The sequence below is a fragment of the Podarcis cretensis genome, assembly GCF_951804945.1.
Source record: "Podarcis cretensis genome assembly, chromosome: 14".
In the NCBI taxonomy this organism is placed as follows: domain Eukaryota; kingdom Metazoa; phylum Chordata; class Lepidosauria; order Squamata; family Lacertidae; genus Podarcis; species Podarcis cretensis.
The window spans coordinates 26,572,618-26,588,583 of NC_137183.1; the positions used below are offsets into that span (position 1 = coordinate 26,572,618).

Below are 15,966 nucleotides of genomic sequence, written 5' to 3' on the forward strand. Positions count from 1 at the left end.
AAAGCACCCACATAGCTGAACCCTTAGCAGATGCTCCTTATGTCTAGGGCTCCCTCCCCACTCCCCTTAAGAGATTTTTCACAGGTTATGAGGCAACAAGATGGCGCTGCTGGTTCCCTCAACGGACATGTAAACCGCACAAAGCAGGCAGTGCCTCTAATCCCTAACTGTGATTGGCTGCTCCCCAGCATGATGTCATCCTCATGTATTTAGGGGCACAGGGCGGGCACCCACCTTCCCATGTGGCAGAGCAAGGAACTGCATCACACAGCTAAGGCCCCACTCGCACTACACATTTGTAGCAGGAACATAGTATCCTGAGAAGCATGATTTGTTAAGGGTGCTGAGAGTTGTTAATACACCCCCCTTCTCCTCACACAGCTACAATACCCAGAGCTCCCTAGGAAGAGGGATTGACAGCTAAACCACTCTGGGAACTGTCCTCCTGTGAGATCTCTGTGCCTGAAGTAATACATGCAGGAGGTCCCAGGCCCAATCTCTGACATCTCTAGCTATGGCTGGGAGAGATCCCCCTCCCTGAAGCCCCAGAGAGCTGCTGCCAGTCAGTGTAGACAATACTGAACCAAATGAGCCAATTGTCTAAGTCAGTTTATTTTTATTTATTTTTTATAAAATTTTTATTGAGTTTTCACATTTTATATGTGTTGTCTTTGTCGGTGTGTGTGTGTCTGTGTCTATAAAATGTCTAAGTCAGTTTAAGGCAGCTTCCTATGCTCCTAAGAGGCAATGCTATAGCCCAGGGGTCAACAATTTTTTTTAGCAGCGGGCCGGTCCACTGTCCCTCAGACCTTGTGGCAGGCCAGAGAAACGGCACTGGGGGGGGGAGCTGGAAGAAGAGGCGAGGGGGGCAAGTAGTCCTCCTCCCCACCCCCTGGCCCCCAGCACTAGCCGCTGTGCTTACCTTCCCAGGGGCTGCCGCCACCATCACCACCACCACCACCGCTGCTGCTGCTTCTCAAGGGTAGGCAGAGCAAGCTTGTCCACTCTGCTCTCTGGGCCACAGGAGCACCAGGGTGGCAACAGTGGTGGAGGAAAAGGCCGAGCGGCAATGGAAGGAAGAGGCCAAGTGGCGGCAGCTCTGCTGGCAACGGGAGGAAGAGGCCGAGCGGCAACGGGTTTACCTCAGTGTGGCGCAGAGACATCTCTGCCCATCAAACGCCGCTGAGGTAAACCAGGCGCAGCGTTTGAGTGGCAGAGCCTCCGCCATTCGGCCTCTTCCTTTTGTTGCCATTGCCAGGAGTCTCGGCTTTGTGGTGGGCTCTGGCTTCGTGGTCTGGGCCAGATTTAGGACCCAGGTAGGCCTGATTCAGGATGCAGGTGGTGCTTTGGGTTAAACCACAGAGCCTAGGACTTACCGATCAGAAGGTAGGCGGTTCGAATCCCCGCGACGGGGTGAGCTCCTGTTGCTCAGTCCCAGCTCCTGCCAACCTAGCAGTTCGAAAGCACATCAAAGTGCAAGTAGATAAATAGGTACCGCTCCAGCGGGAAGGTAAACAGCGTTTCCGTGCGCTGCTCTGGTTCGCCAGAAGCGGCTAAGTCATGCTGGCCACATGACCCGGAAGCTGCACGCCAGCTCCCTTGGCCAATAAAGCGAGATGAGCGCCGCAACCCCAGAGTCGGTCACGACTGGACCTAATGGTCAGGGGTCCCTTTACCTTTACCTAGGCCTGATCCAGCCTGGGAGCTGTAGTTTGCCCACCCCTGCTATAGCCCCTTCAAATATATGAATAAGCTGGGTAGAGTTGGAGAAATGTGTTTTGGGTGGGGAAGTGGTGGAAACTCCTGACTTTCGCAAGCCTGCACAAAGTAAGAAGCACACCTGCTGCCCCATCCACCTTCACCTCTAGCCCCCACTGGCTTGCGGACCCTCGAAAGTTCCCCATGGGGGAATGCGGCCCTTGGGCTAAGCTAGATTCCCCACTCCTGCCCTTGCAGGCAAAGTTCGTGCTTTTCTGCAAAGCCGTGGCCTCTTGAGACGATGGCCCTGGGCCTCTTTGCCAATTGCAAAGCATACCACAAAGAGGAGAAGAAGACCTCAGGCTCAGTAATTGCATTTTGCCTTCCACCGGGTCTCCCGGGATGGATGGTCCTCTCACTCGCTCCAGCAGCTAAAACACACACACACACACACACACACCCTCCACCGCCTGCCTCCTCATAACACTGCTTTGCTCACACCCCTCACTGCCATCCACCGTCGCGTTGGCCTGAGGATGAACTTGTTGCCATGGCAGGAGCTCAAATGCGCACAGCCCAGCTCTGAACAGACAGGCAGCGGCAGAAGCGCTGAGCTCTGCCCACTTCTCCTGGAGATTCTTGTGGATGGCCTCATGCTCACCATGGCCAGGGATCGGGCCCAACATCCAGCTAAGTCTGCCTCGGGATGTCTGGAAGCCTTAAATCACTCTTTCTCAAATTACCGACTGTCCAGCACACACTCAAACTTCCCCTCCCCACCCCAGGCTCTCCTCGGTCTGGTGGGGGGGGAGTTTCCTTTTAAAGCAGACAGGAGAGTAAGAGAACCTCCCTTGCCCATGTGAGGTCTGAGTGAGGTCCATAGCACCCTCCAGAGCATAAAATCCAAGCACAAAAATGGGTAAAAACCCCAGCCAGTTAAAAAGAGGAGGGAGAGGGAATTCCCAAGTACAGTGGTACCTCGGGTTACAGACGCTTCAGGTTACAGACTCCGCTAACCCAGAAATAGTACCTTGGGTTAAGAACTTTGCTTCAGGATGAGAACAGAAATCACGCGGTGGTGGCAGCGGGAGGCCCCATTAGCTAAAGGGGTACCTCAGGTTAAGAACGGACCCTCCGGAACGAATTAAGTTCTTAACCTGAGGTACAACTGTACTACAAAACTCTTTTTACTGTAAGCCCAGCCTGTTCCCAAAGGCCACCTTTTAGCAACATTTTTCTAATGCACCAGAAGATATTGTGGGACTTGCTGCAGTATCCCTGATGCGAAGGGGGTTGGTACCTTTGCAAAAAGATTTCTTCCCTTCCGTTCACCCCACTGCTGCTGCCGGTGCCCTGAAATGCATTGGACTCAGATAAATAAACACTATTTCTTAGCACCTGGAGTTTTCTGGACAGAGAAATTCCAAAGAAAGCTTCAACTGTATTTATGTTTATTTAACCACAGCGGCAAGGAATCACTATGCACAGAAACAGAAGGAAGAACGAATACCCTCAAAGGAAAAATACCTGATGAAAATCATGGAATACGCAGAGATGGCAAAACTGACGGCGCTGATAAGAGGCATGAGTTTAGTATCTTTCAAGGACTGGAAACCTTTTCTCGTCTATTTAAAAATACCTTTTCATATGCAAAGTCCACAGTGGGGTTTGAAGTTTTTTAAAAAAGAAATAGCAGAACATCGTTAAGAAACCTGTTAAAGAAAATGAAACTGGATGAGATGGAATTTAAAAATGCAATTGTGTGTAATCATGATTATAAATATCGAGGATGGGTGAGCAGGAAGTCATTAGTATTCCAGAACAGGATTATTACCGTTGAGTGGCAAAGTGTAACTTTGAATCTTGATATAAAATAAAAGTGAGTTTCCTTCCAGAAAACTCATTCAGAGGCTCCAAAGGCAGCCAAGACTCTGTACTGGGGGTGAGAGAATGAACCAACCCCACCCACTGCCAAGACATGGAAGAACTGCTGGCCGCAGCAGCAGACGCTGAGTGGAAGGAGAAACTGACAACACAGAGACTCAGGCACTTTGAGCTCCTACAAACAAAGGATGCTGTCACTGATCCAACTAGCTCAGCATTCTGTGCACCAGGGGAGGCAATCACATGCTCTCCAGGTGTCATTGGACCCCCCCACCACCACCATACCTGACCACAAGGACCATAGGAATTGGGAGTCCAGCCATATCTGGAAGACTAAATATTCCCCAACCCACCTCCAGCCTTTGGTGAGGAGCATTAAAAGAACCCGCTGGATCAGGTCAAAGGGGGCCACCTAGACCTGTTCTCACAGTGGCCAACCAGATGCCTCAATGTGAAGCCCCAAAGAAGGGCCTGAAAACAACAGCCGTCTCCTTGCAATTCTCGGCAACGGGTTCGGAGGCCATCCTGAGCTAGAAGGGCCTGTGGCTTGATTTGTCCTAAATCAGCCGCAGGAGTTGTTCTAGTCCATAAGAACATTAGAAGAAACCCTGCTTATAGACTTCTTATACGCGACGTCTGCAGCAAGAATCCTGGTGGCCAAGTATTGGAAAGGGAATCAGTTACCCACTAGGGGAGAATGGTTTCTTTCAGAATATTTAGAATTAGCCAAATTGACAGATATAATAAGACAAAAATCTAAAAGTGAAGTGAAAAAGGAATGGGAGTGCTTAAATGAATACCTTAAAAGCCAAGGTTCGAGGACAGAAATCTGGCTGAGTCTGGAATCACCTTGTGAAGTGAAAGGATGAGAAAGAGGGATTTATATCTAGATGCTAGGATAGAGATGATAAGGAAAACAAGAAAACAGGAAGATACAATGAGAGGTAAAGGAGGTGCTGTGGGATTGGTGGAAGTCAATGTTGTTTTTTTAGTGTTTATATTACTAAATTGAAAGATATGGATTTTTTTACTATGCTGGTTTTTGTGTTTTGTGTATTGTTATTTTTTGATATTTTTTGTGTTGTTTGTTGTGTGGAAAACACTAATAAAATTTATTATGTTATAAAGAAGAAGAAGAAGAAGAAGAAGAAGAAGAAGAAGAAGAAGAAGAAGAGTAGTAGTAGTAGTAGTAGTAGTAGTAGTAGTTTGGATTTGATATCCCGCTGTATCACTACCCTAAGGAGTCTCAAAGCAGCTAACATTCTCCTTTCCCTTCCTCCCCCACAGCAAACACTCTGTGAGGTGAGTGAGGCTGAGAGACTTCAAAGAAGTGTAACTAGCCCAAGGTCACCCAGCAGCTGCATGTGGAGGAGCAGGGAATCGAACCTGGTTCCCCAGATTACGAGTCCACTGCTCTTAACCACTACACCAGGCCAAAGGCCCATCTAGTCCAGCATCCTGTTCTCACAGTGGCCAACCAGACGCCTGTGGGAAGCCCGCATGTGGGACCCAAACACAAGAGCCCTCTCCCCTCCTGCCATTTCCAGCAAAGGGCAATCAGAAGCATTGTTGCCTCCGACAGTGGAGGCAGGACTGAGACCACCACTCCTCTGCATGCCACCTGGATGCTGCCACCAGCCCTTTGCCCCCTCTGTGCATCAGAAGGCGGTCCTTGCTTCCTTTCTGGAGCCTCGCCTTGCAGCAAAATCCCGCTTGCTGCTCCTCCTGCCTTCATTCCAGCAAGGCCTCTTGCCTCCATTGTTCCCTTCCTGTGACCTGTGAAAGCCGAGCCACTGAGCTCAGCGAGGGTGGTGGGCGCAAAAGACGGCATCAAAGGGACGCTAGCAGAGGAGGGGGCTGGGGCCTGATCTTGGCCTTGACAAAGCGCTGCTGTTAATCAAGCGAGAGCTCAAGGAGTTGCCAGCTTATTTAGCTGTGGCTCCTCTTCAGAAAGGATTGGGGGAGCGGGGGAAGAGAGTCGAGAGGCCAAGCGGCTGCTCCCAAACCGAGAAGGGGAGATGCCATAAGATGATCAGCAGAAACCTTTTAGGCTCCAGACTAATGGTCAATTCAGACACACATTCCAAGCATAAGCAACCCTAATTTTATCGAGCCAGGAACAAGCACCCAGACAACCTTTGCTTTTGCTGGATTTGATGCTACAATCCTGATTGTGTTAAACTCTGGTGCCTGGCTGCATTCGTTGTTTAGGAAGCTGGGAAAGAGAGTTAGGGTTCTTCCTGTGAGTTTCACTTCTCCCCCTCCTGCACTGCCCTTGCTCCTGCAGTGCTAGCTATGTTAAACCAAAGTTATGTCAAACCGTTAATCCATGGGTAGGCAAACTAAGGCCCGGGGGCCGGATCTGGCCCAATTGCCTTCTCAATCTGGCCTGTGGATGGTCTAGGAATCAGCGTGTTTTTACATGAGTAGAATGTGTCCTTTTATTTAAAATGCATCTCTGGGTTATTTGTGGGCTATAGGAATTCGTTCTTTTTTTCCCAAAATATATTCCAGCCCCCCACAAGGTCTGAGGGACAATGGATTGGCCCTCTGCTTAAAAAGTTTGCTGACCCCTGCGTTAGTCCCCCTAGTTCAGTACTGTCTACACCAGAGCTTTCCAAACTTTTCCTGTTGGTGACACTTGTTGGAAATGCGATGTTTCGCGACACATTAATTCAGTTTTGCTAGGAAACTGGAGGTTAAATGAACCTCTTTCCGGCCCCTGGAGGAGTGCGGGGACAGCTACACACTGCAGCCAACACACTAATGTGTTGCAACACACAGTTTGGAAAGCTCTGGTCTACACCTTCTGGAAGAGACTCGCCAGGGTTTCAAAGTCTGACCTGGAGCTGTTGAGAATCGAACCCGGGACCTTCTGCATGCCAAGCAGATGCTCTGCCACTGAACTACAGCAAAATAGAATAGAGCCCTCCCTACCACAACAGTCTCCAACCTGATCCCCCTCCCTCCCCAAAAATGGGCTATAACTCCCACCATCCCTAATCATTGGAAGAGACTGATGGCCAGTGGGGATCACATAGCACCCAATGGGGAGAAGGCAACCTTAGCTTTTCTAAACTAACCCCCCCACACACACAACTTTGTAGCTGTCCCTCCCTAGGAAGGGGCTCCAGCACTTTTCCCCAACGGGTTTCTCTTTGCCCCCCTCCCAGCCATATGGCATTTGAAAGTCGGTCCGCTCTGCAAGGAACTCAAGTGCAGAGCTCAGTCTCTTTCCCACCGCAACTTAGCTAAGAATGCATTATGCAGATAAAAGGCCGCCAGCCTTTTGGGCTACACCTGTTCATCTTTCTTGCAGGGACCATTCCTGTCTCTGGAGCTGTTTACCAGGGATGGGGCTTTGTCCGTTCTGCCGCCTTCTCCCAAGGCAGGAGGGGAAGGAGCTGCCTGCACTTGAGCTTGCACAGGGCCCTCCTCCTGCCTACATCTAGCAGTGTGCAAGTATTCAACGCCCTGGGAAAGAGCAAAGAATGAAAATGGCCAATTGTCTCTGGCTGAGCACCCTCTCCAAGCAGGGAAATTGCGAGGAGGTGTCAGAAGAAAAGAGAGGAAGGGGGGAAAGAGTACTCTTCCACTCACACCCCCTCCCCCAAAAATCTGAGAGGTAGATGTGAAAGAAGGTGGCAGTTGTGTGTGCTCTGAGAACAGTTCCCAGTCCTCTTAAGGATGCAAGCCCAGCCAGGAAGGAGGCCTCTTTTTCAATCCCTCTCGAGAATCCACATCGCTTGGGCCGCATCTCCCAGGCTCCGCAAAGCAAACAGACTTTCGCTTTTAGCAGCGCCCCATTCAGCTCCGAACAATGAGGGACAATAGGCGGAGGGGAAAGGGTGGCCGTCTTTGAGCTGCATTCAAGAGGCCATCTGCTCCAGACGTCACGGCCAAGGCTGGGAACCAGGGAAGCTCCCAGGTTCGGCCTTCATCCCAGCCACTTTGCAAGCGGTCCTTAGGCAAAGCCGGCTGACCCCGCCTTTGCCGCCGCCAAGCCAGCTGCTGAAAATCAAGTTTAAAGAAGGAGCCTCCCTTTAAAAAGCCAAGATGCTACATCTGGGGATGAGCAGCCAGGAAGACAGAAATGCCTACTGCAGTGGCAGGGTTACCCTTTCCAATCCAAGGGCCACATGCCACTCTGGGCAACCTTCCGAGGGCTGCATGTCACTGGTAGGTGGAGCCAGAGGTGAAAGCGGGCGGAGCGACAGCTGACCCCCTTTTCTATCCTGCATACAGGGAAGCAAGAGGACATGTCCCAGCAAGGCAAAAACACTCCTGATATTAGGCAGGGCCAGTGGGAAGGCTTGGGGAGAATTCAAAGGGCCAGTTAGGTTCCCCACCTTCTGGGTTACCTTGCCTGATGGCTAAATAATATACAGAAGCCCTTTTCCAAATTAGTAGAGAGGGCCTTTTTCCTAGATAACTCTCTGGGTTTGAAGCATCCTCTGGAGAGATGCCTGTCTGGCATCCACCTTGCTGAGTTTTAGTTTCTGGCTAAAACTTGTTTAATGCGCCAGGTTTCCCCATAATGTTGTTTGCTGCTGCTGTTGCTGCTACTTTACTGCTATGCAAAAGTGGCTTGGGAAAACGTGTCCATTCAGCAAAATTGCATTAACCTGCTGGTGAATGTCATGAGGGCTTCTTGAAAATCGCAAACTGGTGCAGAAATGTGGCAAGCTGAGCTTAAAGAATGGAAGATTGAGAAACTGGAATTGGCAGGTTCAGCCACCCTGAGCCTGGGGACAGCAAAGGATTGGCCGACAACCTGAAGCTTGCCATGAAGAAAACACCCAGAGAGATAAACTATACATGGAGCACGTCCAATCCAGAGAACCATGCAAGATGATAGAAGGTGACATGAAAGAAATTTATAAAATTACACATGGCACAGAGGAAGTGGATAGGAAAAAGTTTTTCTCCATCTCTTACAATGCTAAAACTCGTAGACATCCCATGAAGCTGAATGCTGGAGATTTGGGACACATACATGAATGGCTACTAGCCACAAGAAGCAGCAATGCTGCTGAAGACCAGTTGCTGAAAACCTCTGGAGGGTCCTGCTTGTGGGGTTCCCACAGGCATCTGGTTGGCCACTGTGAGAATAGGACGTTGGGCTCTCTGAGCCACTGGCTCTTCCTACATCCTTACAATGCAACCATACAATTATTCCGAAGATGTCCTTGGGCAATTGCTAGGGACCCCCTTACGATTTCTATGTGCTGAGATTTGATGCCTGTAACAATGCCGAAACCTTCTCGGTTTTGCAAGACAAGTTAAAGATGATAAATTGCTCAACAGGATTCGCCATTAGTGCAACGCCTTGGATAAATTTCCCCTGAGCCTCCTGCAAACCACTGGGTGATGCTCCTACCTGCAGCAGGCGGATAGGAAAAGCCAGCAGGCAACTTATCCCCATCGTGTAAGAGAGGGAGGTCAATTTTTAACATACCTTGCATGATTACAGTCTCAGAGCCCATGCAGTGCAGCTGGCTGTGTTTGAGTATGGAATCCCTCTAAGATAATACAACCTTCCAAGATTATACAGTAATCTTATAATTATACAATAACAATCAGGGATGCATTGCAATGATCAGTGCAGATTTCCATGTCTTGCCTTTCAGCGAGATCTACTATTTTCTATCCATGTACTTGAGAAATCATTTGGAGTGCTCTCTAGTATGTATCTTCTTTTGGAATGACCAAAGGTGTGTTTTCCATTAAGTAGTAGTAGTAGTAGTAGTAATTTTATTATTATTTATACCCCACCCATCTGGTTGGGTTTCCCCAGCCATTCTGGGCAGCTCCCAACAGAACACTAAAAACAGAATAAAACATCAGAAATGAAAAACTTCTCTAAACAGGGTTGCCTTCAGATGTCTTCTAAAAGTCAGATAGTTGTTTATTTCCTTGACATCTGGTGGGAGGCGTTCCACAGGGCAGGTGCCACTACCGAGAAGGCCCTCTGCCTGGTTCCCTGGAGCCCCGCTTCTCGCAGTGTGGGAACTGCCAGAAGGCCCTCGGAGCTGGACCTCAGTGTCCGGGCAGTACGATGGGGGTGGAGACACTCCTTTAGGTATACTAGACCGAGGCCATTTAGGGCTTTAATGGTGAGCACCAACACTTTGAATTGTGCTCAGAAACGTACTGGGAGCCAATGTAGGTCTTTCAGGACTGGTGTTATGTGGTCTTGGCGGCCACTCCCAGTCACCAGTCTAGCTGCCGCATTCTGGATTAGTTGTAGTTCCAATGCACATAACAGAACGTGCACCCCATTCTCTTGAAATTGAAGCACCTCTTGTTTTTGGTCTTCCTAAATACTCTGGAGTGCAGTGACTAAAAAAACCCTCCCCTTTCAGTGTGATGTGGTGGCTCTAGGACACTGGGGATAGGGGCCTTGCATGGACCCAGCTGCAAAAACAGTAATGGGTCTTCTGCCCCCTGCAACCCTGGGCCAGTACCCCTTTGATCCTGACCCAACCTGGCCTTCTTCAAGCAGCCTGATTCAAATCAAGATCAAGATCAGGTCATTCACACTGATCTCACCCAATGGCATACTTCTCCAGAGTCTTCTTCCAGGGCAAAATTCCGGCCTAGTAAGCATCCCAGCTTCTCACACCCTCCCTCCTCCTCTCTTTTACCATGAAGATTAAAAAAAATAGAAAATCACTGTGGCTGGACAATGTTTATTACAGCATGTGGCTTTCCTGCAATCCACTGTGATCTGTTTCTCTCACCACCACTATCAACCCATTCAGTCCAGAGATACAACACATATTAAAGGGGGTGGGAGGGGAATGAGAAAGAGGGAATCCCTTCATTTGGGAACAGTCAAGGAATCCAGTCATTGAGAAATGCAATAGAAAACTGACCAGATCCCTGCATTTAATGTGCAAATCTGAACACAGCGGGGCATATTTAAGGCATATTTAAACACAACACAGACAAAACAGTATCCATCGCTTTAAAAAGTCATTGCTTACCCCAAAGAATTCTGGGAGCTGTAGTTTGTCAAGGACGCTGAGAGTTCTAGGAGATATCTTACCCCACCCCCTGCACAGAGCTATAATTTTCAAAGGGATTTAAATGTATCTGTGAATGTGGCATCTGCGGACCTTTGGACTTCCCCAATGTTCCAACACAGTTCTCACCAATAAAAACATTATCTAAAAATGTGTACAGTGGTACCTCGGTTTACAAACTTAATCCATTCCGGAAGTCAGTTCTTAAATCGAAACTGTGCTTTCTCTAATGAGGCCTCCCACCGCAAGTGCCCTTCCACCGTTCGGATTCCATTCTTAGACCGAGGTAAAGTTCTCAAACCAAGACACTACTTCTGGTTTTGGGGAGTTTGTAAACCGAATCGTTCTTAAACAGGACTGTTCTTAAACCAAGGTACCACTGTATTGACATAAAATACTTTCTTTTAAAACACACATTTAAATGTAGATTTTCTTCCATCTAATATATATATATATCCTGCAAAATAAAATGAATAAGAAAAAGCAACTTTCCTTCTGCACTGCAGCCCTAACTGCAGACTATGGGATTCCCCACTCCAATCTTTGAGAAAGAAAAAGGAGCTTCAGGTGTAGAGCCCCTCATCATGCTTAAAGGTAAAGGGACCCCTGACCATTAGGTCCAGTCGTGGCTGACTCTGGGGTTGCGGCGCTCATCTTGCTTTATTGGCCGAGGGAGCCGGCGTACAGCTTCCGGGTCATGTGGCCAGCATGACTAAGCCACTTCTGGTGAACCAGAGCAGCGCAGGGAAACGCCGATTATCTTCCCCCCTGGAGCAGTACCTATTTATCTATTTGCTCTGGCGTGCTTTCGAACTGCTAGGTTGGCAGGAGCAGGGACCGAGCAACGGGAGCTCACCCCATCGCAGGGATTCAAACCATCGACCTTCTGATCAGCAAGTCCTAGGCTCTGTGGTTTAACCCACAGCGCCACCTGCATCATCCTGCTTACTGTCACCCAAATACTTAGAAATATTCTGATCTCCATTTAAAAACCTGCCCATTCTAGCAATTATAACCTGTGCTCCATCAACACCATCCAGCCAACTTAGCTACTGCACATCCATTAAATGTCAAACAGTCAAAAAAGGCAAAATAAAGGATTTGCAAGATGGAGGAACCTCCTCAACTTACTTGCTGCTTGAATCCTGGCTTTGCGGCTCACCACCATCCCAAAGCGATTCCGAGCCATGCAGTCATACTCGCCTTCATCCGAGGACCCATCGCCCTTCAGTTTCTGGAAGTGGGAGAAGTACAGCGAGCCGTTGGCGAGTGTGAAGGAGTCCTCTTTGTCCACCACCAGCACCCCGTTCTTGCGCCACGTGATGCTGATGGGCTGGATCCCTTCCACCTGGCAGTACAGCACCAGCGGCTGCTCCTGCACAGCTATGTGGTCACTGGGCTCTATGGCAAAGGAGAGTTCCGTGGAGCGGCTCAAGTCTGAAACACAGAGAGGAGGGAAGGGGAAGGAGAGGTCATCTCCAGGGCCACAGAGACACAGTCTTCCCGCCATGGCAGGGATCACCAACCAGGAAGCTGCCTTGTCAAGTGGGTCAGACCACTGGTCCGTCTTGCTTAGCATCGACTACAGTGATTGGCTGTGCGGTACTCCAAAGATCTCAGGCAGTGTCTTCCCCAAACCTAGTTGGAAACACCAAAGGATTGAAGATGGAGCCATCAAGCTGTGGCCCTTCTATTAGTGATAAAGATTCCTCATGGTTCATAATGGAGAGCTAATTTAAATGTCAGCATAGGAAGCTAGAACAGTGTTAGCAACTCAGATATATAAGCTAATCGCCAAATGGCACCTTAAGCCTTGGTTACAGTCACCACAACGAAGTCTCTAGGCACCTTTTTTCCAAGGAGATTTCTTATTTTTTATTATTTCTTATTATTTTCATTTCTATACTCCTTTCTATTTTAAAGAAAATATCTCAAAGTGGTTTCCAACACATTAAAACATTAAAAATAGAACAATCCAGAATAATACAAATTCAAACTTCAAGGACAATATTTCACACTCTTCTCTAAGTGACTCTAAGCTTTCCCCATATTTTGTTACCTGCTTAATATATATACGTAGCTCCCCCACAGCAGAAGTGCTCTAGGAAGCCAGTGTGGTGTAGCGGTGAGAGTGTTTGGGCTAGGACTTGGGAGATCAGGATTCAAATCCCCACTCAAGTCAGGAAGCTCACTGGGAGACCTTGGAGGCAATCACAGCTCCTTAACCTACCTCACAGGGTTGTTGTAGGGATTAACTGAGGAGGGGGGGTGAACCATGTACTCCTTGGAGAAAAAGGTGGGATATCAATGCAATAAGTAAGCTGTTCTATTTACCTGCTTAAGAAAGCTGGAGGAGCCAGCCAGATGGAGATGTCAGTCGCCAACCTGGCATCCAAAGATCTCCACATGGTCACAACTGGACCCATGTTAGTCACAAAATGTGCCTGGCTCCTGGCTAATTTCAAATACTGGAAGCTACGTGATTATTGATTCACCCATTGGTCCACCTAGCTCACTGCTGTCTATAAATGGAATAAGATGCACAGGTAACTCAGGTCTGTCGTGGGACTAACTTCAAGGAAGCCGGAAAGCCAACTTTCAAGGTTTGCACCTGGGAATGCTAAAAATGTGTATGTGACCTGCAGATCACAGGACACAGAATCCTGCAGCTGGGAGGGGGGGGGTTCATCTAGTTCAATCACCTGCTTGAGGCAGGAAATCCAGAGTTAGAGATTTCCTCCTAATGTTCAATTGAAACCTGCCCTCTTGTAGCTTAAATCCAGTCGGTCTAGCCCAGTCCTTCACAAGAGCAGAGAACACATTTTTATGCTCTCCTGTGGGGAACCCCTCAAGTTTGGAAAGAGTGCTATTGCAACCACCCCCAGGTTCCCCTCCTCTAGGTTAGAGATGGGTCAGTTTCTGTTTCCCACATCTTCCCCATCTTTAAATTCAGTTTTCCACATTTCCAAATCAATTTTTGTTTCCAAGAGTCCTCGTTAAAACCTAGCCACATGAATTCAGTGCAAATTCATTTGAGTATACAATTTGGCTATTTGCATATGTAACTTTGACTGATATAAAGCATTTCGGACTGTCGGTTTCAACAATATGTGCAAACTTTAGATGCATTTTTGTACACACAGAGAACTGTATTGCAGGATTCTGAGTAAGGCAAATTTGAAAGGATGGCTGTATTGGGGTTCGCATTAAGTTTCAGAAAGTGCAAATTTGATGGATTCCTCTTTAAATGGAATCCAAGCTTAATTCCCAATAGCCCAGCAAGAAATAACAGTTCCCTTGGATCAATTCAGCCCTGCTCCACAGCACCTATCTGCCTCGATGTTTAGAAGTACTAACCTTCCTGTTTACAAGGCAGCTCTTTAAAGAGGGAGAGCAGAAGGAGGGAGGGAAATCTTAGATGAGTCTTTCCATGACAGGATGAAGCCTGATGTTTTAAGATGCTTAATGGGTTAATAAAAGGAGGCGGACAAAGGCCATGTTTATTCTCAGCCTCCACTGCTCAAATGGAGTCGCCATTTGGAAAAGTTCCTGCAGCCTCACCTCTGACATGCAGCTCGGTAACCCAAACCCGCCTCTTTGTCTGCCCAAGTCCATCTGCCTCATCTCAGGTTTCACTCCATGCTGATCCCCTCATAATCCAATTTAAGTTGCCATATATAAGGCGAGAGGGGGAATTCTGAAAGTGCCCAAGTCTCCCAAAGTAGACGGGTTCTCCTTTTTGCAAAAGAGAAGCGATTGTTGTTGTTTAGTCGTTTAGTCGTGTCCGACTCTTCGTGACCCCATGGACCAGAGCACGCCAGGCACTCCTGTCTTCCACTGCCTCCCGCAGTTTGGTCAGACTCATGTTTGTAGCTTCGAGAACACTGTCCAACCATCTTGTCCTCTGTCGTCCCCTTCTCCTTGTGCCCTCCATCTTTCCCAACATCAGGGTCTTTTCCAGGGAGTCTTCTCTTCTCATGAGGTGGCCAAAGTATTGAAGCCTCAGCTTCACGATCTGTCCTTCCAGTGAGCACTCAGGGCTGATTTCCTTAAGAATGGATACGTTTGATCTTCTTGCGATCCATGGGACTCTCAAGAGTCTCCTCCAGCACCATAATTCAAAAGCATCAATTCTTCGGCGATCAGCCTTCTTGATGGTCCAGCTCTCACTTCCATACATCACTACTGGGAAAACCATGGCTTTAACTATACGGACCTTTGTTGGCAAGGTGATGTCTCTGCTTTTTAAGACGCTGTCTAGGTTTGCCATCGCCTTTCTCCCAAGGAGCAGGCGTCTTTTAATTTCGTGACTGCTGTCACCATCTGCAGTGATCATGGAGCCCAAGAAAGTAAAATCTCTCACTGCCTCCATTTCTTCCCCTTCTATTTGCCAGGAGGTGATGGGACCAGTGGCCATGATCTTCGTTTTTTTGATGTTGAGCTTCAGACCATATTTTGCGCTCTCCTCTTTCACCCTCATTAAAAGGTTCTTTAATTCCTCCTCACTTTCTGCCATCAAGGTTGTGTCATCTGCATATCTGAGGTTGTTGATATTTCTTCCCACAATCTTAATTCCGGCTTGGGATTCATCCAGCCCTGCCTTTCGCATGATGAATTCTGCATATAAGTTAAATAAGCAGGGAGACAATATGCAGCCTTGCCGTACTCCTTTCCCAATTTTGAACCAATCAGTTGTTCCATATCCAGTTCTAACTGTAGCTTCTTGTCCCACATAGAGATTTCTCAGGAGACAGATGAGGTGATCAGGCACTCCCATTTCTTTAAGAACTTGCCATAGTTTGCTGTGGTCGACACAGTCAAAGGCTTTTGCATAGTCAATGAAGCAGAAGTAGATGTGTTTCTGGAACTCTCTAGCTTTCTCCATAATCCAGCGCATGTTTGCAATTTGGTCTCTGGTTCCTCTGCCCCTTCGAAATCCAGCTTGCACTTCTGGGAGTTCTCGGTCCACATACTGCTTAAGCCTGCCTTGTAGAATTTTAAGCATAACCTTGCTAGCGTGTGAAATGAGTGCAATTGTGCGGTAGTTGGAGCATTCTTTGGCACTGCCCTTCTTTGGATTGGGATGTAGACTGATCTTCTCCAATCCTCTGGCCACTGCTGAGTTTTCCAAATTTGCTGGCATATTGAGTGTAGCACCTTAACAGCATCATCTTTTAAAATTTTAAATAGTTCAGCTGGAATATCATCACTTCCACTGGCCTTGTTATTTGCAGTGCTTTCTAAGGCCCATTTGACTTCACTCTCCAGGATGTCTGGCTCAAGGTCAGCAACCACACTACCTGGGGTGTATGAGCCATCCATATCTTTCTGGTATAATTCCTCTGTGTATTCTTGC

General features: G+C 48.1%; 1 protein-coding gene across 1 annotated transcript in view; it reads right to left on the reverse strand.

The window, feature by feature from the left end:
* IGDCC3 (immunoglobulin superfamily DCC subclass member 3) overlaps window positions 1–15,966 on the reverse strand; it is a 120,781-nt gene that overhangs the window by 82,743 nt on the left and 22,072 nt on the right. The window contains exon 2 of the mRNA XM_079954249.1: window positions 11,742–12,047. Within this exon, the coding sequence (XP_079810375.1) occupies window positions 11,742–12,047 (306 nt within the window). The remainder of the gene's footprint in view (window positions 1–11,741; window positions 12,048–15,966) is intronic.